At 37.6% G+C, this 26,313-nt stretch overlaps 1 protein-coding gene across 2 annotated transcripts in view; it reads left to right on the top strand.

The window, feature by feature from the left end:
- The first annotated feature begins 568 nt into the window (after positions 1–568).
- The window catches only part of LOC140152535 (serine/threonine-protein phosphatase 2A 56 kDa regulatory subunit epsilon isoform-like), a 97,173-nt gene continuing 71,428 nt past the window's right edge, over positions 569–26,313 (top strand). The window contains exon 1 of one of the 2 annotated variants that reach the window (XM_072174906.1): positions 569–1,099. In XM_072174906.1, the coding sequence (XP_072031007.1) occupies positions 955–1,099 (145 nt within the window). In that variant the 5' untranslated portion in view covers positions 569–954. Of the gene's footprint in view, positions 1,100–24,712; positions 24,854–26,313 lie in introns of those variants that run through there. The other variant, XM_072174907.1, reaches the window with a different exon arrangement.

Below are 26,313 nucleotides of genomic sequence, written 5' to 3'. Positions count from 1 at the left end.
GAAAAAGACAAAAAGTCGTGTGTTCCTTTTATATAGGCCTACCTTAATTTGTAAACCCGGTTTGAAAATTTATTTTGTTCTTCATCAGTAGGCCTTTTTATAATATTGCCCTTCGCTTTTGATCAAAGTCCAAAAGTATTAAACAATCTCATGGTGACCCATGCACTATAATAGGCCTACTCACTATATTCACTGTAAAATCAGTGTGTAAAAAAGAACAATCATTGGTTTGAATTTTGTTTCCTTTTTTCTTTATTATGCCGTTGTGTTTTTTTTTCTTTTTTTTTTCTTTCTTTCTTTTTTTTCTTCTTTCCTTTTTTTTTTTTTTTTTGTAAGTGATGATGATGAACAATGAGCGAACATTTACAACTCCTATATCCCGGGCTAACTTTTTTTCTTCGTTGTATTGTAAAACGTGCATTTACATAAAATAAAATTTTCATTTTGGCAACATTTGAGTTGCAAGTTTTTCCAACTGTGACCTTTGTACTCTGACGTCATACGCTCTTAAAGTCATCCGGGCGTTTTCGGCCTCTCGGCCAATTAGAGCACAGGATTCTGATCACATGGTATGACCTCCGTAAAATGCAAGAAAGATAGCAACACAAACTAATCGGCGAAGTACGAAGAAAATGGGTAGCCGAAATAAGTAAAATAAAGTAAACGACAGAAAAAAGACGATTCTGCACGTTTTATAAGCCAGACAGATAATCTGTTGAATGCTACATATTGTGGATTACTTGCACTACCATGTGGACATCATAGGAAACCTTTTTAACGCGGATGAAGCGTAGAAAAACGATCTTCGTTTGCCCCTATCTGCACAGGTTGTGACGAATCCTGTATGCATGTCTGTACTATTTTTACCTATTTTTGCCAGGTCGAAACGAGGACAAAATAACACATGGTGACATATATCGTTCCACAACTTGATCTCTTATTTTCTGAGCCATAATGTCAGCTGGGCCTGCAGTCGATAAGATCGAGCCCTTTGGCAAAAAATCTTCCCTTCGTAAAGGCAAGCAGAAAAAATCACAGGGCTCATCAAAGTATAGAACCAAGAACACAGTTGAGCTGCAACCTTTGGCCCTTTTGAAAGGTAAGTATTGTCCATTTGAAAGGAAACTTAGGCAACACAGTCAACAATACTATAGTATAAACAAAAATTAAACCTGTTAGATGTCATGTTATTCATTACCTTTCAACATGTTCAAGCGCATGACCTTTAAAGATGTTAAAAAATAATGCTTGATTGTTGACAAAGTGAGTAATTTTAACATGTAACTTAACTTAAGCTTACTATTTTTGTTTACATCCATGATGACATGTAAATGATGTATACATTTTATATAACTGCATGAGGGCGAAATGGCCGAGCGGTCTAAGGCGCTGAGCCGTCGGCCGGGATAATACAATCTGCATGGGTTCGAGCCTTGGGCTTGCCTCTTTGGTGAGAATTCATTAACCTATCCCAAAATGTTCCTATTATAAGGTCGGGAATCCTGCAATTATGTTCAGTTACTGCGAGGTTAGTGTATCAGAGTCGGAGATATTTTCTCTGAAAGTGTGAAGCAGCTCTGCTTCGAAGCAGTATAGAATATAATTGTAGAATTCCTTCTCGCCCCCATACACTACGTCTACGTAGCACATGCAGATATATGTACGGTAGTGTATGAACGGTGTCTCGTGGTTCGGAAAGTCGCGTAAAGCTGGTGGTCCCGTGTACAGGAAGAGTCAAATCCTGCAGAGCTATTCGATCCCCGGTTCTGATATCTGTATAATGATAATCACCTCTAAGTTCCAGAGGACTTCCAGTTTACTTTAGCTCAAATGAGCTGCTAATGCTATAGGAAGTACTAGAAAGGAAAGGAAAGGAAAAACTGCAAGTTCAAATGTCATGTAAATTGTAATGGTAAACGTCATGAATGTACTGATCGAGTCTTCGACTCCTTGAGTTGACCTTGTCTTGTGGTCATGTGCCGTAAAACAGTACTGTGAGTACGCGTATGTATGTTTATAATGTACATGCACGTACAAAAATATTGGGGGAGGACATCTTACTCATACTATCCCTATAGGTCCAAATTTATTTCATGGAATTTGGTTTACAGGGCGTTCGACACTCGTGTCAAACTTGAGCAAGGGACTTGCTGAAATGAAACCAAGCATGCAAGAAAGGCTCTACGAACGAAATAGTGCGACAATCCACTCCACTTTCAGGCTTACACTTGCAGCTTCAGGATCCCTGCCTTTTATTCTCCGATCGCACGGTCATCTCAAATGAGATTCTACCCGCAAAGTGTGTGTTCCTTGTGTGTACGCAGTTCTACGCACTGTTTGTCAGGAGGTCAAACCCCCAACCTTTATATTTTCCCCCACGCTTTTTAGACAGACACCCTTTATATCAAAAATTGAACCCCCACCCTTTCGCAGTGTTTGTGACCAAAGCATTACTTTATCAAATTCGGCTCAGCGCTACCGCAGTTTCATACAGTCGCTTCCGGGTCCATTTTATCACTATCTGCAGTCTCTGCACCATCAATCCATTTCAGAATCCGAATTGATGCAGAATTTATCCTCATCTAACAAAACACTCATGATTTTCTTATTCATCTGATTTTGAAACATTTGCGACAGTGGCACAACTGAATCACTGCAATCATCTTTCAAAAAATACGACTTTCACTATTAGATTAATTGTTTATCGACTCATGAAACACATGGGCGAATGGTAAAGGGTTGACATCCTGAATCATTTACGATACGTCAGTCTCTACACAGCTGCTGTGGTTCCGCTCTCTCCACTTCTAGTGTGGATCGAGCGGACCAAAGCGGCTGTGTAGAGACTGGCTAATGATGGCCATTCATAAAATTTGTGGATCGTCGATTCTATTATGGTTGACGTTCACGAGATGAAAACATCAGCAAATTATGAAAATTATTCATTTAGACTTCAACACTGCCGTACTTGTTTATTTCGCTTACCGGGAGCGCTTTCGAGAAACTTCCTCGTCATCAGCCGATGTTGTTAGCTCTGATGTTTTCTTGGAAACGGCTAATGACCAACCTGATCAGGAGGGTCCTGGAAGCTATCCAGATCAAGCAGCAGGGACCTTCATTGAACCGAGACACAGGACTGGAACTAGATCCTGTGTGGGACAACCTGATCAAACCCAGCGGCACCAGGGGCAAGAAACTTCCGACTTCGGTGACGTCATCAAGTGTGATGTCACCTGATCAGGTTGGTCCTTAGCCGTTTCCAAGAAAACATTATTGTTATTACCACTACGTATGAATCTGCAATTCTATATCAGCAAATTAATTTTCGAAATTTACAGACAAAATATGAAAATTTGAAGAAATCTTTAAATCAAAATTAAAAAGGCAACATCGACAACTGTCGACAATCAGGCCTAATTAATAACCCCCCAAATGGTTAAAGACAGAAATAAAAAGAATTTATCGTGTCTGATGTCACTGTCAATTACGATCCTTGATTGGTTTACCTCACCTCACCTCAGGTACCATCCTCATCATGGGGGTGGGTTGCAGCCAGTCTTGTGATGAGCCTCCATTTGCATCTGTCTTGTGTGGCTTGGGTCGCAGTGCAGGTGGTCATTCCCATCCAGGATTTGATGTTTGATTCCCATGATGTACGTGGACGTCCTCTGCCTCGGTTACCTTGTGTTTTTCCTTGCAACAGGGTTCTAGCAAGGTTTCCTGCACTGCCTCTTGCTACGTGACCAAAGTACTGTAGCTTGTGTTTTCTCACTGTTGTCAGGAGTCTTACTTTTGGATCGATCTGGGCAAGTACCCATTCATTGGTGTGTTTGTCTTGCCACGTGACACGCAAGATACGACGGTAGCACCACAGTTCAAAGGCTGAGATCTTTTTGGTGTCTGCCTTCTTCAGGGTCCAGGCTTCACATCCGTAGGTTGCAATGGGGAATATGAGTGCCTGAAGCAGTCTGGTTTTGACTTTGATTGAGAGTGACCGGTCTTTGAGTAGGTTTTGGATTTGACTGAATTTGTTTCTTGCTATTGCAAGGTGTCTTCGGATCTCCTTTGAGGTGTCATTGTTGTTGGAGCAGGTAGCACCTAAATATGTGAAATCGTTAACTTGTTCCACTTGGTTGGTTTATTGATTGGTTTACACAGGTTAATCAGCGCATAAAAGGAAGGCCGATGTATCTGGTGCTGATCGGAGAAAAGGAATAGCAGCAAATGGCGAAAAAATTACGTACTTTTACAAGGCAAAAAGCAGCTTTTCTAGGCATTGTGGACATGGTGCCTTCGGTTAAGAAAGTTTCCTACTATAAAGACTTAACTTTTGAGATGGTTTGCATGTCGAAAGGTGCAAAATTTACAATAAGGCGCCCGGTTATAAATCCGCGTTCAGCAAGTCATCATCACGACACTTGTAAACAAACCGTGCTCGAGTTTGATTGACAGATGAAGTCAGACGCAATAAATTCTCTTTATCTTTGTCTTTCATTATATCACAAACCTGGCAAATTTTGTGACGATCTGGGTGCAAAATCTGCAACCTACACGATGGCACAACACGCTGCGGAAATACCATGAAAGCGATACGAACTGGCAATGAACAGGCATTTTCGAAGTTATTGAAAATAAAATACCCGTAAAAATTACAGCGATAAACACGAGTCCTGATTTGCGTTACTTTCTCTGATTTCGTTTTGGCGCCTGCTAGAATTTAATATGCTATCGTATTGCGAGTGTACAGTACATGTAGTTGGTACCAGATAAACTGAAAGGCCAAATCGCAAATAAACAGCTTCTGTGATTGGCTCATATTTTACCCATTTTGCATAAATACCCAGTCAGTGTGCTTGTTTCAATAAATATAATGATGTCATCAGTTGATCATCAGGGACTTTCCCTGTTTGCCAATGTTGCGTGACAGTGAAAATGGCGACTGCCGAGTAAAAGAATTGGATGCTACCAGCGTGTGTGATAGATCGCGAAAGTCACGATGAAAACGCTAAAGAAACACGACTAGAACGTCAGGGAAATCTACAAAGATTTAAATAATAAGATATCACAAAAATTTCTTGGTAAATTTTTGTTAGGATTTTAAACTTTTTGACCTTTCTCAGCCAAAGTTTTGGTTTACTTTTTGTCGATACATGCAAAGCTCTTGTCGACAGTTGGCTAAAGTGCCTTTGTAGACAATTTTATCGGCAAAGCCTTGTCGATACCGACACTACTACTTGCACGCTTAAATTTAGAAACCCACCCTATTTACAGCAAAATTTTAACCCCCACCTTTTTACCGATTTTCAGAATTCCAAACCCCCACGCTGTAGAAAGCGTGCCGGACAAACAATGGTTATGCCTGTCCTTAGAACGCATGCTCTAATTGCCGCACACGCTTTGCATTTAGCCTTCTGGTGCGTTGCTAAAGTTTGTTCGGCTTATGTTACTGAGCGCGTCAATAAAGTCCCAACTCACGCCCGCGTAAATTCACATTTAAGTGTTTGCTACAGCTGTAGTCACACATTACGCAACGCACAATGAGCGTAAGCAGTAGCACTGGGCCCAACAGCGTGCATGCCATTCTATATCAATACACAGTGTTGTGAGTCTTATTTTTTCCACCTTATAATAATCCGAACTTTAGAATAGAGCAAGAAACAAAAATGCACATTTTGCGCAAGCATGTGCAGGGAGGACCTCATTTTTGGTAGCAGGATGGATCTGTGCAAGGGTGAATTCATACAATGCCGATCGCACTCTGTATACCAGAGAAAATCATCTTTTAAGGGGGTACTACACCCCTGGCCAATTTTATGCCTATTTTTACATTTTTCTCAAAAATTATAGCACATTGGTGACAAGTAAAATATGTATATTATAGGGGCAAGGACTACAACTACTGTACTGAAAATTCAGCAACTCAAAGCAAGTAGTTATTGATTTATTGATCAAATATTGGTTTTCCCCATTTTTGACTGTAACCCCACAACTGTTGTCTGTGCTGAAATAAAATTTACCGTGCAGTAGTTGTAGTCCTTGCCCCTATAGTATATCTTACTTGTCCCCAATTCGCTATATTTTGTAAGAAAAGTGCAAAAATAGGCACAAATTGGGGCAGGGGTGTAGTACCTCCTTAACTATTTCAAGTTATGAAGTAAAAATTGGAGTTACTCAACAGATTAAAAGTCAAATTTGTACTCCTTACTTTGGTATAAAATGGGGAGTTTTCGATTTCCACAATGGATGGTTCAGCGACAGTAAACCACCAAACGTTGTCATCGTCAACTTTGTAATGCATCATCGACTCCTCGTCCAAATTCTACAACACGCGAAGAGTCTGACAACCATCGTGGCGATGACGACAATGTTTGGTGTTTTGCCGTCGCAGAACCATTCGTTGTGGAAAAAGAAATCGCCCCACAGTTTTAATGTAGGTATAAAATAGCGGTAAATTAGTGGCGCATGCAATATTTGGGTTGTTGAATTCTGCACCATTGACTTTACACAACATAGTCAATAGACTCAATATACCATCATAAACGTTCGCCTAATGGCACTGTGGGCTCCCTTGACATTACTGTAATTTTAGACACCAACCAAAAGTGCCAGCCCATAAAAATCCCACCAGCAAATAAGGCACATAACCTTAATTCTTGTTGGGATTTTTAGAGGAGGGAGTTATCCATTTGTACATGAAATTTACCCCAAGGCAAAGGAGCCCAGGTGCGCCATTAGGCAAACATTTAGGGTATTGCGTGATCATAATTGTTCAGAACTTTGCAAATTTTAGGTTATGTTTGAATTATTTTAGTGTTAGAGTCAGGGTTAGTGTTTATATGATAGGGGTTTAGGAGGTGAAGGTTGGAGTTAGGGTTAGGACTGTGATTTTGGTAAGGGTTGGTGTTCTGGCTGAATTATGCACCATTGACTTTACACAACATAGTCTTACAATTTTAGGTTTGAATTATTTTAGTTTTAGGGTAGGGTTAGGGTTTATGGTAGCAGGGTGTGAAACTGGAGTAGCCTGGCGAAGGATTTATTTCCTTGTTAGAGCGGTAATAATAGATACAACCACATCAAAAATTATAGAATTCACATTCAGTTCCTTTTATTATAACATAATTCACCAACGATGATGATGATTTCTACACATATTAACATAGGCTTCAATCTAGGAAAATTCATGTTATCTAACCCTAACACCCATAACCCAACCCTGCTTTTTACAATGTACAAAAAAGGAGAGAAGATGAAGGAAGTCACTTGGCACCCCCGGGATTCGAACCCCTGACCCTCGCATGCCAAGCACACGATCACCTACCGGTAGCCACATCCTTTTTAGGTCGTCCGAAGGAAAAGACCTTATGGCATCACAAGTCATGTGTCGGTGTGTCAGTCAGTCCGTCGTGTGTCCGTTAGTCGGGGTGTCCGTCAACAATTAAATGCAAGGATTTTTGCTTTTTGGTCTCATGAACAGTTTGAATCCTACTGCAACGAATCTGTGGTCATAGCAGCACTATGGGAACCCTCATCTATTGGTGGTGTTCAAGGTCATAAAGACTCATATAATGAGGTTAAAGGCCATTTGAGGTCGACTTGTAAAAAGGCTGAAAATACAAAATCTGGTATCACATTAACAGTTGCAACCAAGCTTGAGTTGAGCCAAAGTTAAATTATTGGAGCTTTCATCTAATGTAATGGTGGTGTTCAATGTCACATACTGAGGTCAAAGGTCATCTGAGATCAACTTATAAATAGGCTGAAAATACAAAATTTGTTCTCACACAAGCAGTTAACATGCCATTGCAACCAAACTTGAGTCAAAAACTGCATTACATGTATATGAGCTTCCATGCAATGGCAGTTTTCAAGGTCATGAGGTCAAATGTCACTTGAGGTCAACTTGTCAAATTGGATGAAAATGAAATAAAAGGGTTGCACAAAAATGCAAAAATAAGATTCCACATGAATTTACTATGTGTAGTGTTCACTACCCATATCTTGTGTCCACTGGTATCTGTTTCACAAGTTGGCCTATACATGTAGATGCATCCCCGTGCGTGCATAAAAAGAAAAAGAAAAAAAAGTAAGGTTTTATTTCAAACTCTAATGGTGACCCGCAGGTCAAATTGCTAGAATTTACATTAAACACACCTAAACAGAAACAATGCAATTTGAAGGCAGCAGCTTAATCAGCGCCAATATTGCAACATTGAAACAAACAACTATACAAACATCCATCCCCACCATAACCTAACCCCCCCGTAGGCAATGAGGATAAAGTGTCTTGCCCAAGGACACAACACGTTGACACAGGTGGGGTTCGAACTCGCAACCTATGGATTATGAGTCAAGCGCCTTATCCACTCGGCCACACGCGCTCACTCAAGTGGCGTGTATGCTGACGTGCTAATGATGACGCGCTTTCGAGATATGTTGATGTGTCGGTTGGCATAGCCCGTACATAGCAACAGCTATTATTTGCCCCCCAAAACTCACTTTTTTACAAATTTTGAGGCCAATTCTTGACCGTTTGTCAACCAAATATAGTTTCTTGCTCTCTTGGTATATTCCTTGTCCCGGTTCCTTGTATGAATTTGGTGATGATTTGGATCGAAACTAACCAAGCCTTTCATTTTATACACACCACATACATGCATGTATACACAGCAAAGTAGGTCAAGGTCAACATGCCTTAATGGGACTTCACCTATTTTGCTGTGTTACCTAGGTAACAAAACATTCTAGATGATGCATTCCTATCCTTACATCTTGACACCTCTTTTGCCAAAATTGGAGCAATTTGATGTTTTTGACCCTCATATAGCCAAAAGCGTGACCTTCGGCCTTTTCGGTTATAACAGTACATGTATCCAAGATAGGTCAAACTATACATTGGAATGGTGCAATTTGACAAATTTGACCCTGTGTAAAGTTTGACCTTTTCCCGCCAAAAGCTACTCTGGTTCAATTGCTATCAGGCATTTTGTGTAGCCCATGATGTCAACTATCTCTGGTAGCAGTGCAGCTTTGCCCCCCCCCCCCCCCAACTGGTACCAAACACCCCATCTGAGTGGTCAGGCTCACACACTAAAATACTACATTGTAATAGGATCATTCATGGTTGACATTGAAAAAAAGGAGATGGATCAAAAAACTGAGAGTACCGTAAAACAATTTTAATGTATTGTCGTATATATTTTTATAATGATCAGTAGAATTCTGAGTTCCATGTTGGGTTTGGCAAGTACCAACAGAGGACAGTTCATGCCCATGGAGTTAACTCGAGTTTTATTTTATTTTCCAATAATTTGGGGGCAACAAAGTTTGTCCAAAGTCACCCCTGGGTTTGGGGTGACTTTAGACACCATGTATTCAAGTGCATGTCCAAAGTCACCCCGACCTGAAGAGTAGAGCTATCACTATGGACCACACTGTCCTCATCCCAATGGCATAGTTCAATAACCTCAATTAAACAATAAAAAGTGCTAAATTTGACCTCAATTTGCAGAGTATGAGTTTCTGTACTCAAATTTTCAAAGGTCATTCAATGAATGTACAAATGTATTGGGGTTAAAGAACTGTGCCCTGATAGGTGAATATGTTGTGGATCCTAGTGAATGGAGAGGGTGGAAGTAGTTGTGAGGTGGGTACCGGTAGGAGCACAGAGGACGCTGTTGGGGTAGGGTATGGTCACTGTAGTGTATTTTTTAACAAAGTGTCAAATTTTCGTTTATTGGTATTCGTTTATTTTGTTCAAAGTCACCCCAGAAAGGAAGCCAAACCCTGGGGTGACATCATGCCTATCCAGATAGGTTCTTGATTCATTTGTGTTCACTATCCAACCAACAGGCTTGAGTTTTCACTCTTACATGTATGTTCCAGTGGACTTACCGAAAGTTTGACCACCGCAAAAATCCTGTATTTTATGGGCCCAGCTAAAAAGTTATGATAAACATAACACATACTGGGAAACTTTAATAATAAGAACGTATAAAAATATTCTTAGAAATATTAAAAGGTAAACAGCCTACATGAAATAATAGTTTTTCCTATGTGTGTCCAAAGTCACCCCACCGTCCAAAGTCACCCCATTTTACGGTACTCAAAGTAACACTTAGTTCTGGAAAAGTGCATGTTGGGGATTAAAACAAGCTGATACTTAGTGATAGAATCTTGGAAGCAGGGGTCTGACATGGCTAGACTGTCAATTTCTTCTGCATAATTTGAAAACTATATGGGTCCCAACCAATTTTTTTTTTTTTATCTTTGGACATAAATTCTGACACAGTTGTCATGTTTTAGCCTCAAATGTTGTGGTCCAGGTGGTTTTCAACATTTGACAAATATGGAGTCCCTCATGATTTACTGTGCTAAAAGACCCCAAATGTAGCGGGAACCAGGGGTGAAAATAAGAGAGCTTGAATCAGGGGCCAATTTGGCAAAAAAAGTGGCCCCTGGTTCGCCAAAATTTTGAGTGAACCAGGGGCCACTTCGGATGAACCAGGGACAACTTACCCCCATTTGCTGGACCTCTATCTCAGGGGTAGCTGTAGGTTTTAAAACCAAGGGTTCTAAAAACCACTGAACCCCCAGAAAATTCAAAATATTGGAGCACAAACCCATGTTAATTGCGTGTGATTTGTGTGTGCTTTATGCAATGGCTCTAGACGCATTGGTTTGCTTGCGTATTTACGCAAAGGCTGGTCACCTGTTTTTATGCCTCCACCGCGAGGCATACTGTTTTTGCAATGTCCGTCCTTCCGTGCTTCCGTCCTTCCGTCCTTCCGTCCGGATGCCATATTTCGGGCATGTATGAGCGAATTGACTTCAGATTTTCAGGATAGGTGGGTCATGGTCAAAAACTCTGGCTACTTTTTTTTGGGTGAGGTTCAAGGTCATTTGAGGTCAGGGGGCTCATTTTCCTTATTTACCTCTTTTCTCGGACACTAGGGTTCGCATGTTCCTCAAACTTGGTGGGTGGGTGCATCTTGACCCCAGGCAGAACAAGTTTGTATTGGTTAGTGGGTCAAGGTCACCTGAGGTCATGCAGGGGTCATTTGAGGTCAAATTAGCAAAAACTGTCATAGGAACGGTTTGGTTGGCTGTGCCAGCGAAACACCCATTGCTACTGGTAGCAGATCGAGTGCTTGGCACGCGAGGGGTCTTGGGTTTGAATTCCGACAGAAACAAACAACTTCTTTGTCCATCTTCTCTCTTTTTTCCTTCCTTCTTTCCTTTCCACTTGCCAAAAAATGCACAATATGAAGGGGCGATACAGTTAAACATATCTTTTCAGTTGATGTGAGACCTAAATTCTAGCCATTGTATTCTAGCATCCATGGTTGTATTTGCCTACTGTACCAATCTGGAAGATCCCACCATGGTGTCTGTAATATTACAAGCAAAGCTTTTTGCTCCCTCCATCTTGGTTTAGTCTTGAGCATTCAAGTGAGGAGTAGGCTTTACGTGTGATGTTGGAATATGATCTAGATATGTGCAGGTGTTCAATGTACATTCCTTTGAATTGCGCTATACTTTACACCAGAATATATTTTTGTAGGGGCATTATTTTACTTTTGGTGGTATTTTCAAAGCTTTTATGTTCTGTTTATATGGTTGAAAAGGTTTACATTTTAATTTTATAATATGAATTAAATTGTGTACCTTTGTCACATGAATGTAGCGGTTGTAATTATCATAAGCTTCTGCAAATATGCAATTTTATGTAACCATGTACATACACACATGTATGTGGCTTGAAAAATGAGTGTCACCTTTATTTATCGCAGCTCCCAGAGCAACACAAAATAAATGGCATGAAAGGTTTTGATGAGTGGATGATGTACAAGATGTGTGTGAGGCAGGTTTGGGAACAGGATGTAATCTCTAGATAGTCGGCTTGGAAATCCCTCAATCAGACTAAACGAGATGCAAGCTGCCTGCCTACATAGATATGATGCTGCTGAGAACTGCTCAGGCTTGGCTGCATGATGCAACTTAATAAATGTTTAACATGTAAAGAACTTGTAAACATGGAGTAGACTGTAAGGCAGTGTTTAGTAGACAAAATTCTGCACATGTATGAAATGCGACTAAATTCTGGGCAGCTCGAAATTATAATGTTTTACACACTGACACACATCCAGTATGGCATGATCAGTATCATGAGGCATATATTTACATTTATTTCAGCGGCTGAAAATGTGACACCATCACTATCTTACATACACCACAAACACAAATTGTTGTCATGCTGTGTCAGTCTGTGAGTCTGTAAAATGCAAAGTTCTTGTAAAATCTTCCTATGTGATCAAAATCAATAGAGATAAATTATGTAAACAAACATGATGAGGTATTGTCTTTTGCATTTATAAATTATCACATACATTGTAAAGCTGATTGATGGTGTGTATTCAGTATTCATGTGAATTTCAATATCATTCAAACATTAATGATATTATAGTTGAGCAGCATTTAATGTGGATGCCATAGCACAATGTACCATATTGTTCTAAGTATGGGGAAGTAGGGGTAATCCTTTAGTTGACATGAATTCTGTAATCTTGTTCAGTGACGTGTACAGGTTTTCAAATGTTGGGGAGGGCACTAGAATTCCCCCAACAGCTCAAACATTTTCAGCCCGCCTACAAGATATTGACTAATTGTTTTTACTCTTGTAAATTTAATAGATAATGCAGCATCTATGCTTTAAAATTGGCTTTGCTGGAAGCCTAGAGTAGTCATAGTTCGCATTATCTGATTTGAAAGTTTTGCTGCCATGTGCTTTAATTGATCGGTTTTAAAACTTAGTCTCCCAAATTGATGAAAAGTCTGCCAAATTCGTTGATCACAGGCACCAACACGTTTTCTGTGAAACTTGGTTCTAAAAGCAGATGTAACAATATTTTCATGTTTTTTCAAAACAGAAACTTGGTCAAATAAAATGTTTTTAAGCTTCCCTCATTATCGGAATATCGCCATTATTGATTATCGCGATATATTTTGCTGGCGATATACTGCCTAATCACCAGAAGTGAATCTTCCAATAGAGGAGTCAGTCATTCCTCTAGAATTGCTATCAGTTGTAGGAAGCTAAATTTAGTTGTTTTGATTCAAATTTTATACAGAGAAGACAACAAAAAAAACATGGGTTTTATAATGCCAAGTGTATGTAATGAAGGACATGCATCACATTTTGCATTTTAAACTAATTCCAATTTTGTAATATTGTCTCATTGCCACACTTATACTGCAGTATGACGTCAATTCAGTGTGCAGTCCCTTTTTCCTTGTATTGCAAATGTTAACTCTTTTTGTGAGCTCTATTCTGGTTCTGAATTTTACTTAATTTCTCTGACTTGAAATGCAAATAAGTAGTCGTCTTCTAGGTGGATTGAAAAGCTTTGACTGGTCTGTGCATTTCAATTGATTGTTATCAATTAGCCTTTTCGTCTAGCAATGACTACGTGGTGGATACTAGGTGAACTTTGAAACCGGCTGCATAAGTTTGGCAAGCTCGCGTGAAGGTTAGCTGCAAGGGAAGTAGCTAGAGACACGTCATGCCGTGCTGATGTCATAGCACCCAGGTACCTGGAAACAGGGCCCCCACATACAACAATAATAATAGTCTAGTATTCAGGTTTATTTTTAGGGAGGTTGATTTCTTAAAATAGATAAAAGTCACCTGTGTAGTGTCAGATGGTCTTGGGCATTTTATACTGGATCTAGAACATGAGCAAGTTAAAAATGATCGTACGTAAATGATGAGTAAGTTGAAAATGATATTTCCATGTGGTCAAAGTTAAAATGATGTAGGCTGGATGTTTTTCATTGTATATAAATTTGGAAAAGATATGCATGATGTTATGCAAACGATGGATGACCTGAACATTCAGAAGTTTCAAGGGGAAACATATTCACCAGGGTTGGCTATTTTCTTTATTTAAAAAAAAATCAACCAAACTAAATTGATTTTATTTGATTTTATCACATTTGATTTTTTAAATTCAAAGATCAATTTTTTATATTTTTTTTATTCCTAGAACTGCTATACCTGATGATAAAGTCAAATGAGACCAGTAGAATGCTAGACACAGGCATAATTCCCAGCTGTTCAGCATTTTCCTGTTGTTTAAAGTAAAAAATTGACATCTCCGAATTCAATGTAAATCCAATGTAAAAATGGGGTGGGGGGCCTCGCGATCTGAGCTTGCTATGGCCTGAAACATGAGCACGCTGCTTCGCCCTTTAAAAGGATTTTTTTACATATGGTCATTTTCACGGTAAAGGGTGTAACTTTGGATTTTTAACATTTTAATCCGTAGTGTTCTAATAAAGCCACAGAATTCCATGATTTTTGGCCACATAAGTCATCTAGCTAGCAGCTACCTTGGGTAGCATAATCAGCTTTGGGAGTTACTGCGTTCAGTTTTAGCAGACTTAAATGTACCTAATGTTGCCATTTTGAAAAACTATAAAAACAGTAACATCGGAAGATGAAACCACTTGAGGTACCGCACAGTCATTACTGCAGCTGGTACTCACAGTTTTGTAAAACCCTGTGTTTTCTTCAGTTAGTTCATGGATAATTTTCTTATCCTGAAAGTACAGTCATATGTTCAGTAAACACTGCCACATTAGATTTAATTGTGAACAGCCCTGTATTTTTGAGAACCGGACTTCGATATTTGTCGTTTCGAGGCTTCATTTTCCGTTAACAATTGTTAACAAACTTTGTGGGTGTAGCTTTGGTTCATAATTCTTGGTTATTTCTTCACTTCTTCTTGATTCATAACAGTTGTTATCTTAACTTGAAATGGGTAACAAAAATTAGTCGATTTGCAAACTTTTAAAATTTTTATAAAATCTTGACTTCAAAGAGCCGCCTTTTTCCGTTAACTTTTTGAAGCCTCCGAAACAAACTGTTCAGCAAGCTTGTGCAAATATAAATAAAGAGCTCATCCAATCTATTTATCAAAATGTAGCAAAGTAGATCCTCAAGTCACATGTTTTTAAATCGTGGAGATATATATCACCGTTTGAAAATGGGACCCAATACAAATTTTCTGTTAACAATTGAAGCTTCCGAAACAAATGAAGCCTCCGAAACAACAATACGATTAATTATCATCTATGCATATCTAAATTGGTGTGTTTCATACTGATATCTGCATTGTAATTATTACTTGATATGTGCAGAATGTCATAAATTTAAAAAAAATTGGACATTATGGTTAATGTTTGAAAAAAATACTGATATCCAAAAAAGCCTGTTTCGGAGGCTTCACATGCAAAAAACACCATACTTAACAAATGGGTGAAAAAATTAACATGTGGTCATGTGTCATATGGTGGGGCACATTTGCGTTACAAGCACTGATTTTGATCATTTGTCCTCCTTTTCACTTAAATTGTTACATCTCTAAAACTACACATCTCACATCAACAAAACTATACATTTTTGGAAAGCTCATGTTCCAAGGAATCCAACTATGCAAAAATGAAGTTGGTATACAGGGTGCGTAAGAAAATATATAGGGTGATATCATGACGAAAAAAAATTAATTTTACTAGTGAATTCATAATTTATTGCATTTGCTACTGATATGGAATATCTCAAATGTAATCTAATTTTGTGGCAGGCAACACTATGAGCTTAAATAAAATGTATACTTTTGCCATATTATGATTGACCAAAGTGGTGATACAGGGTGTGAAAATATACGTAACTTCATGCACAAAATGTTGATTACATTTTTGAAGATATTTTCTTTAGAGTGTATCCTACATTTATTTTAACTGCATATTTGGATTCCTAGGGTAAAATGCTTTCCAAAAATGTATAATTTTCCTATCTTAGGGTGTATAATTCTCAAGATACAATAATTGAAAGCCAAAACGCATGTCGTGACTGAAAATCTTGGCATTTGTGTGTAAGTGAATAGGAAAAAATTGAGGTTCTTGTGACTTGGGGTTCTCAATGAATACTTGTTAACACGATTAGATAAAATTAATAGCTGAATATGAATAAAGAATGATAAAGCTTTCATTTGAGGTATGATTTTGCATGTATAGCACACAATTTGGCAATGATATAATTTAAAATTCAAAAGGCTGCCATGTCTCCCATAGAGAATGCACATACTCCACTACCGCTTATCCACTACCGCTTATCCACCAGGTTTATCTTCGTTAACATTTCAGTATTTTTCACTAATTAAACAAATTAGCATTCCAAATTGAGAAACATATTTGAAAATTAGAATAATCAGGCTGTATAATGAGCCCAAACTTGATGCAATTGAACCAAGAATAGCCCTGTGACAACAAGTTAAATCTGAAAGAGGAGAGAAAAATGTAACGTCACCAGGTATTTTATGGTCCCACCATAAGACACATGACCATGTGATAAATCTACAATATCTGCCGCATAGAATCATTGATTCAATATACACAAGAAAATAACAGCTTAGATGATCCCAGCACTGTTGTTTTCAAAAAACTACTTCTGCAATGTTTAACAATTGTTAACACGAAGCCTCCGAAACAAAAAAAAATGACTTGCTGTGATAATTTAATTTTTGTCACAACTGAAATTCAATACTTAGAAGCAAAGCATGAAAATTGGTAATTGTGATATTTTTTACCTATTTTTGTATGTCAACTTGTAGTGGTTAGCCAAATATTTTACTTTTATGATCACCTGTGTTGTTAACTGAAGCCTCCGAAACACAAATCGCTTCAATTGCCAATTCTAAAAATAACTCCAATTTCTGTGAAACTTGGCTGGGAGGTTCCTTTCATCAAGTAGTATTTGTACATGAAGTTAGACATTCAAATTATTTTAGGAACCCAATTAAAACTTAAAAAATATGTTTAAGGTTTGGAAATTTCCATTGTAAATGACACTTGATGTTAAAAATTTTCAAAACTGCAATTACACTGTTTGTCCGACACGCTTTCTACAGCGTGGGGGTTGGGAATTCTGAAAATCTGTAAAAAGGGTGGGGTTAAAATTTTTGCTGTATAAAGAGTGGGATTCTAAAAAGCGTGGGGCCGTCTTCTTCCAAAATGTGTGGTTTGATGGGTGAGTCCACCGGGATCGGGGTTTTTGTTATTTATTCATTTATAACTTCAATATATAAAGCGTGTGGGTTACGATACCAATTGCCCAAAAAAAATATAATATAATAAAGTAATTTGATGATCCGTTGAAAAACATTCATATTTTCTTCATAAATCTCAAAAAGAAAATGTCATAAATTAATTTGCTGATGTTTTCGATTCATACGATGTCACCCATAGTAGAATCGAGCATACGTGAATTTTATGAATGAATATAATTTTCAGCCTCGTCACCAGCTGCTTTGGCCCGCTTCGCTGCACACTAGAAGTGGGGCGATCGGAACCACAGCGCCTGTGTAGAGACTGATTTATCGGAAATTCGGAACCGATTCAGGATATCAGCCATGTGCAGAAGTTCCGCAGCGTGTTGTTGTCATCTGATGAATAAAAGCGAAATTGATGTTGAAAATGGCTTCAAAAAAAGCGACGCACAGTTCGTTCAGGGACCTTTTGGGGCAGTAATTGTGCCAATATAATGTTGCAAATGTTTCAGATAATGAATAAAATCATGAGTGTTTGTTAGATGAGGATAAATTCTGCATCAATTCGGACTCTGAAATGGACAATGGCGGGTGCAGATTGTGAGAACCGGAAGTGACTATGTTGGTATGTACGGTAATTGCGGTAGCAAATGTTAACTCATTTAAGCTTCGAATTTGACAACTACAATGTTGAAAGCTTTGGTCACAAAAGGGTGGGGTTCAATTTTTTGGAAAAAAGGGTGTATACTGAAAAAGCGTGGCGGAAAAATGAAAAAGGGTGGGGTTTGACCCCTGACAAACAGTGAATTACAAACATAGCAAAACATGGTATAAAAAATTTAACTTATATCTGTTGACTTACTTTGGAATGGGATTTCACATGTATTCCAGCTTTCATGTCATAATTTTCTGAGGTTATGTAAAATACATTTTTCTTAGATTTTTTAAACCAAAATGTTATGGAAATGTCAAATTTTTTATTAGAAATCAAAAGGTTTAAGCCTTGAAACATTATTTTACTGGAATTTAAGTTGCTTCTATGCATGATTTCAGTAAATAGAAACATATTTAAGTGGTTTGAAATTTTGACCCAAAAAATGAAAAGTTACACCCTTTACTGTGAAAATGACCATATACGAAAAATAAAATGACATCATTAGTTATGCATCAGCCTATATAATTGGCTGTTAAAACGTAAACAAGTTGCTACCAAAAACAACCAATCATTGTGTCTGTTTGATTCACATCACGGAATGGAAAAATCCAGCTGCTTGACTTGACTGCATGCTGATATCGCTAGCATAACACAAAAAAAATCATGAACATTTTGATTTTTGACAGTCACAGATGTTTAAAGGCCCCCAAAATGGCCAAAATGTTGGATATACCGCAAGAACACTACGTTCGGGAGATAGACAAGACCGTGAAAGAAAAATGGAAATGGAAATGGTTACTAGAAGATGTAGAAGTGGTCGTCAAACCCGGCTGTGCAAAGGAACATTGTAACATTGCCCAAGGACCTCACCAGGGGCCCTTATTGCACCCTGGACCCCTTAATTGCGCCCTGGACCCTGGCTGTGAGGTGGGTGAGCTCCGCGCACTTACGCTTCACATTCATCCGTTTGCATTCCAACTTTTTTTAAAGTCTGTTTGCATGCCTGTATACATGCGCAAACCTATCAGATTCACCACCAACATCATGTTTCTATTGACGCTTGAAGTAAGGTTTGTGGTGTGTACCGGGCACCGGCACTCCCCGGCAGTACTGCAAATATTTTCCTTACCCCTCAGCTGCTTTTTTAGAAGGTCACAATGGGATACATAAAATCTACAAGAAATAAGTGCAACACCCAGTAACGTTAAAAGCACAGTGTTTCCACTGCAGAAACGGCAAACCGTATCAAACACCTCAAACTAAATTGACATGTTTCTACAGGGCATGATAACTGCATCAAACACTAACTGCTCAGTGTGCTCACCAACAGAAACATGCAGAATATGTTCATGAATCTGAACATTATAAGCTTTTATGCTGTGTAAATGTCAAGGATTGCAAACAGTTGTGTGGGTAATGAACACATACACAAATAAATTGCATCCATATTCCACTGGATTTATCTGCTGTTGGAGCATTTATCCAAAATTATGACAATGTCAGCATTACTTGTTTTAAACATTCTAAAGAAAAAATAATTAAAATGACAAGATTCTTGAAAGTGAAATTATATTTTTGTATAATATTTTTGTAATATATTTATAATAGTTACATTGGATGGGATAAAGCCACAAAATTGAAAACTGCAAAAATTGTTTGAAACCATTAATAGAAATGATGACAAATTTCAGTGAAATATCATGCCATTACATTCAGTTTATAATCATGTGTTGTGTTTTGGATTTTGAAGTTGAAAGATGTTGTTCATATAAATACACGTATTGTAATGACAGGTTATTTTCACAGGGTTATTTTTTTCCTGATTTAACATTTTTTAAATTCACATCACATTTCAAAGAGCTACATATATTGTATCCTATGGTTTAAAAATGTGTTTGCAGGGTTTTAATTCGCGGTTGCCTGTTTAACTGCGCAAATTAAAATGGGGAAAATATCCTTATTATTCAGTAATTATTACATGTACATGTCTGTCCCTGACCAGGGATGAACTCAAACCATAAGCACACACAGCTTTGCTATTGATTATCACAGTTATCTGCTAGTCGTATTTACATGTGCCACTTTGTGGGCGTTTTATATCAGCGAACGGCTTGACCTGGTTCAGGGTACATGTATCAGTTGACCCTCACAGTGCATGGCAATGACATGAGACTTCATTGAGGTCGTGTAACGTGTTATATGTTTGATTTTGTCGTTGTTATAATGTTGTCAAAACAAAAATAAAAACAATACAATGTCAACAACAAAATGGAACAGATAGAGGAAGAAGATGAACCAGTTAGTATTAATGGTAAGCAGAACTTTGTGATATTTTTGCTTTGTATATGATGATTGTGATTTGTCCAAATGTTATTAGATTTAGAGCAACAAGAAATTGGATAAATGCTGAGTTTGTGAAGATTGCCTTTTGTCATGACCTTGTTCAAATATAGTTTTATCAGCTTGTAAACTAGTAGTAAACAAATAAGATACAAAACAAAGTTTATATCTGTTTTTAAACTGCGCTTGAAAGATGTAGGGCCCTATACTAGCCTGGGGGAAGTTGGAACCTGTTTAATGTTTGCAGAGCCAATTACCTACAGTCCAACCCTTATAAAATGGCTGTGAGATCTTCATAGGAAAACATGTTTTTAATGCTTTGATGCCTTCATTTCATGCTCTGAAGCTCATAAGGGTTGCATACAAATATTTAGATACCATAATCATAAGTTGTACCACTTTATACTTGCAGTGCAGAGTTATCAAATAAATAATTAAATTATCCGGACTTTGCCCAAATGACAAAAATTAGATACTTCCAACTATTTTAATAAATTAGTTAGAACCAAAATAAAATTTTCTAAGAAATCTTTGGTCAGATACCACTTGACATTAGCTACTACAGTCTGTCCACATAGAAGTACAAACCAAATCTGTGGCATCGGGGGTCGATGCTTTGCGTCACACGCGAACGCAACACGACGCGTAAAGAGCGTGGTGCGCTTGGCAAACACAAATCGCGCAGCAGTTGGTGCGCCAAAGAAGCATTGCACTGAAAAAATTATTCTCATACCTCCAGTTTCCGAGGTCTATTTACTCTGTACTTCGAAGTCGACAGACTATAGTCTACCCTACTAGATGTTGTACCATCACATAGTACATTTATAAGGAGCTTATAAGGAGCATGTTTAACATTGTTAAAACCGTAGCCCTACTTTATATCAAGTGTGTAAAATTCAGCTAAAAAGCAACTACAGCTGTAGTCCACAGGACAGCAGACTGTTCCTATAAGTAACCTGTCCGGCTTGAAAGTAATCGTCATATATTTTATGTGTAGCTTTGGTTTAAGATGTATTGGTGCTTGGACGCTGTCTTAGTGTCTAGTTATGAATAGACAGTCAGTTCAATTACGTTTATTACAAATGATTATGAAAAGTTTTTACAAACACCGGTTAACATGGTGAAAATGATGAACTTGCCACTTAAATGCAGGGTGTGTTATTGTGGCACCCTTTGCAAAAGTCAACTATAAATAATAACAAGATAAACAAAATTAGAGAAAGATAATAAATACATACAAAGTTTCCAAGGTGGGTGACTGGGCAGGCAAAATGTCCAACTGACCCGCTGTAAAGAGCACTGAGGCTTGTGGATCAACGTCTAGCCATTGTGCCTTTGCGTAGTACACTATAACTCAATGCGCTTTTTTTTAAATACAAAAATGCCTTTACCGGGATGTGTGTACGCAAAGCACTTAAAAATTTCCAATTTTAATGCTGAAATGGGCCAAAATAAGGATAATGAGTTTATGACCTAAAAGGCAAGATAAACATCACAAATTTGTCTTGGTATTTCGGCGGTTGGTACAACAACATCATCATCATCAGCCGTATTCAGCCCACTGCAGGGCGAAAGCCTCCCCAAGTTGGCACCAAAGTTTCCTGTCATTTGCTTTTGCCATCCACCTGATCCCTATGAAACTGGATATCTCATCCCTCCATCTGACTTTCTGTCTGCCTTGGTGTCTTGAGCCCAGCCAAGGCCTCCATTCTGTGACATTCTTTGTCCATCTATTAGTCAATTTTGAGTTGATCTTGCAAGATGGTAACTTTTTCATTATTCATTATTCAGCCCAATGCCACTTCTTCATCTTTATTGTTTGTGGATTAAAAGGATAATGAGATTTTTATGACCTAAAAAGGCAAGATAAACATCACAAAAATTTGTCTTTGGTATATCTTTATTGTGTGGTTGGTACAACACTACTAGTTAAAAGTGGCAACATTTCAGGGCTAGCCTGGAATGGAACGGGTCGGTTAGGAAAATAGCCTGTCCGAAGACAAAGTAGCCAGCACACTCAAGGACATGCAGACAGGCTCTATTTTACACACTGCTAAAATGAACAAAACTGAACTGAGAGAAAAATTGTGTTTTCTAAGCTGTGTTCACATTGTCGGACGTTCGCCCGGCAGAACTTGGTCAGCGCAAGTTGCTAGGAGTAGCGGTAGGCGCTGCCAGGAGTAGTGGTAGTGTGAATGATGGTCAGCATAAATTCCGTCAGGCGTACGTCCTACGATTTACTCCTGACAAAAGTCAGGCGTAGCAAGCTAGGTGTAATCTCCACCAGGCGTATGTTGCAAATCACTTGCAATATAAACACTACTACGCCTGGCACCCAGTGTAAGTTTGACCTTTTTTGGGTCGGAACTAAAGAATTTACATTTGGCATGGTTGAAAAAGGTCACGGAAACACCGGAAGTGGTAGCCGATGTTTACGCTGACCATAAGTGAATGCTTGGTGGAACTTGTCGGCGTAGTGCTAGGAGTAGGCTTGGTGTGGACATGGGGTAGGAGTAGGGAAAATATTTGTGGAATTTTTATCAATGTTAGCGTAAATTTACGCCGGGTGTAACTCATAATGTGAACACGACCCTAGAATAACAGAACCCACATATAGGCACAGAAACTTGGGCCAGATCAGATCTACACTTATGGCTAGCTAGGTCTGGTCAGCTAGGTCTGGTCAGCTGTTCCAAGCCAGAGGAGTCAATAGTTCAATACTCCACAGATAGAAAATTTAAACTTTTCTCTTCTTCTTCTTTGTTCATTTGTGGCCACAAAAGCAGAAATGGCATTAAAGGTCATATATTGCTCGGACAGCATCATATCATTGGCAAGCTAATATTATGAGGACAATGAAAATGACTTTTTTTTTTTTAGAAAATAAGACGTTTAAAATTGATATTCCGCAAAAACCAACTTAATCGATGAGTTCCTTCGAACGAGACAGATTTGACCTAGAAAAAAGTTGATGTCATGAAATGAGATGTGCCTGCATTTTGAGAGAATGTTGTTGGGACTATTTAAAACATTTTCTCAATGCACAGAGTACGAAATAAGAAAAATACTGTTGTTGTTCACAGAAAAAACTCTGAATTAAGATATTTTTTTATTTGTTACAAATTTAATGGTTTTTAAACATGTGTTACAAATTTAATGGTTTTTAAACATATGGATAAAATCAGCCGCTTTTTTTTTTTTATATATTAGTAAATTGTGATATTACAATTCATGTATATCAATATCATGAGAAATATTTGGACTTAAAAATAAAAAAATATTTTGAGCTTAGAATTTCAGCGTGATCAATCTGAGACTAGCATATAAACTGTGTTAAGTCCACAAACTCATATCTGATTTCCCTGTGTGATATTGCAATGCTACAGTACAGGTATTATAGTTTCAGTTGGATGAAATATTATAAAGCAAACACATAGTAACAATACTGTGTGAGGCTTTGTTTCCCAAATGAGAACAGTAGTCTGCACATTTTTATGCAGCATTGTTATGGTAAATAATAACTCATTGTTGCTAATGTCGAACTTGTCAAAGTGATTGTGATTGTATCACACAAGTAAATGAGAGCATGGTATAGTGTCCGCTTCATTTACTTACGTCATCAGCCCGCTGCCTTGAAAATTAATTTCGCTTCAAACGGGGGAAGAACATGTACGAGCCTGAACTTTACCCACACAATTTCTCTTTTTTCAGGAAAATATGCATAAAAAAATTGCAACAAATGTCAATTTGTAATGTAATAATTATTCTCTTTGAATGGAGATAAACTTGTTTTTGCAAGAGATCTGCCCTTAAAGGATAGGTAAAAACCAATTTACAGTGTTTAATGTTGATCTTTCATGAAACTGTATGGCCCATAAGGAAACTGGTCCACAAGAAAAATTTACTTGTGCACCCTGGTACAAAAATTATATGTAATTATAATCTGGTATCTATGTAGAACCAAATGGTTGATCAGTTTAGCCACTTACAACAAATTAAAGGGGAAAAAATGTTTTTCTTATGAAAGAAAATGAGAAACATCTTCAGCGGTATGCACGTTTTTCTGGGGGAAAAGGTTTTTCTTAGTGAAAAGGTTATGTGAAATGCACCATTTTTTAAAAAATATTACATTTTCAGACAAATATATTTTTTTCACTTCTTGGCCGAATATTTAAATTTTTGATGACTGAAAAAAGACCCTCAAAAGTGATGTGAATTTTTAAATTGCGCACTTGGTCTTCTGAGACCACCCTCTTTTTTCTCTTCTTTTTGCTGTAATTTGTTCATACAATTCCAGACTACAATGACTACTTTTGTTTTACCATTCCAAAAATGTGAAAATAAAACCAGTGCCAAAATTCTGCACTGGTTTGTAATTGTCAAACTTGATATAATCAATAAGTGCACTCAATTAGTATAATTGATGCTGCTTATGCTACAAATACATATTGAAATTTATTTCCATTAAAGAGTGGTTTTCAGTTTAAGTTGTAATTTAGCAGCTGTGAATATATAAGGGAGAGTTTCTGTGAGGCTATTTTATGAACGAGCCTTTGTTAGTTACTCACAGTGCAAAAGTGTATGCAGAGCCGAGGTCATTGTCTGTGCACTTTTTTGTACACATCACACATGAAGGCTGTTACATCCGGTAATGGAGGATGTACATGTACAGAGGAGGATTCTAATAAGTGAACATCTCAAATTGACTGCTTTGAGGTATCTGGATGTAATGGAAAAGGTGGCAAGAAAGGTACAATCAGCTTGGTTTCTAATTGGCTCAAATTTTATCATTGTAATTTTTGACCTATATATTTTTTAGCTAGTGTTGAAATTGAATTATATTATTATCCCTTCATGTGTCTGCATAATACATTGAATTGATGTGAACTAATCACATGTTCTAGTGGGCTGCATGTCAAGTCATCACATTTGAATTTCTGTACTGTAAGGAGCTTCGTATTCTAAACGCATGTGGGTAGAGAATCTATACAAGTCTGATCTTTATTCAGAGATTTGCATCAGCCAGCCAGGGACAGGATGCGCTGATACTACTTGCTAGTGTTACTGTAATACAAATTAATTTTGCCAGTATTTTAATTTGGTAAATTTCACAGGATGTGCGGAATTACAAAATTGAATTGTCATGAAAGTAGTAGTCAGTAATTGCGATCTATTCGGTAAAAAGCATAAATTCATGGACATTTCCCTACTGCTAAGCAGTGTGGAAATTGAAGATCACACACAATTTTTTTGCTTTGAAATTATTCTGGTCTTATAGTGTTTCCTGCAACTGTTCAATCTTCACAATTTCCCATGTAAATTTTAATAGCTGTTGAACATGTAGCCATTTTGTAGAATGTGTGATGAGAATATTTTAGTCATGCTGTCTTATGTTAGAAGCTTGGCAATAAAGACTGGAACCCTGTTAATATTTTGGGCTACTTTTTCAGAATACAAATTTAGTTTCTTTTCTTACCTGACACAGTATCAGTATATTTCAAGTAAAACTTCCTTCATGGAAGTCATTTTAAAGGGTGTTTTATAAATCTTTCACATAAATGTCAAATGGGATATTTTCCATCTTTAAAACAAGTTTGCAATAGGTTGTAGAAAAACTTGATTTCCGGAGCATTTTCCTGAAATTTGTATATAATCCAATTTCATACATGCAAAGGTGCATTTGAACAGGATGCTTTTAGTTATAGTACTTACAAAGTTAAAGAATTCTACACTGTGCTGCAATATTTAGGATATCTACAATAATTAGGTAGGATCCTGTTGAAGTAAAAATACGATTTCCCCTTATTATTCAACTAATGGATAGGTCATGCTTGGAATTAGAAAAGATAAAATACGCAGTTGCGTTATTTGCGGTAAAAATCTGGGTTTTTGGCTATGTGTTTTTTGACATTTGGGGAGAAGTCTTTGTTTTTTGAATTTTGTAAGGAACCACAGATTTTTGTATTTCTTGGAAAATGTGCATGTTTTGGCCGCCAAAATCTCACATTTATTTTAATACATGAAAATATGATCCAGCTCACTGTGTGCGTACATTCCCAGATCTTAGAGGACTGAGGATTTAAGATATTCATTGTGTCTGTAGTGTACATGTACAATTGTACATGCATACATGTATACATGTATAATAAATGCTTACTCAGAAATATATGAATAAGGGCTAGATGCATTTAAATTTAATAGTCAATGTTA

This window comes from Amphiura filiformis, chromosome 5, assembly GCF_039555335.1.
Source record: "Amphiura filiformis chromosome 5, Afil_fr2py, whole genome shotgun sequence".
Lineage (NCBI taxonomy): Eukaryota > Metazoa > Echinodermata > Ophiuroidea > Amphilepidida > Amphiuridae > Amphiura > Amphiura filiformis.
The sequence above is the reverse complement of the archived record's forward strand: the minus strand, read 5'-3'. Positions and strand labels throughout refer to the sequence as shown.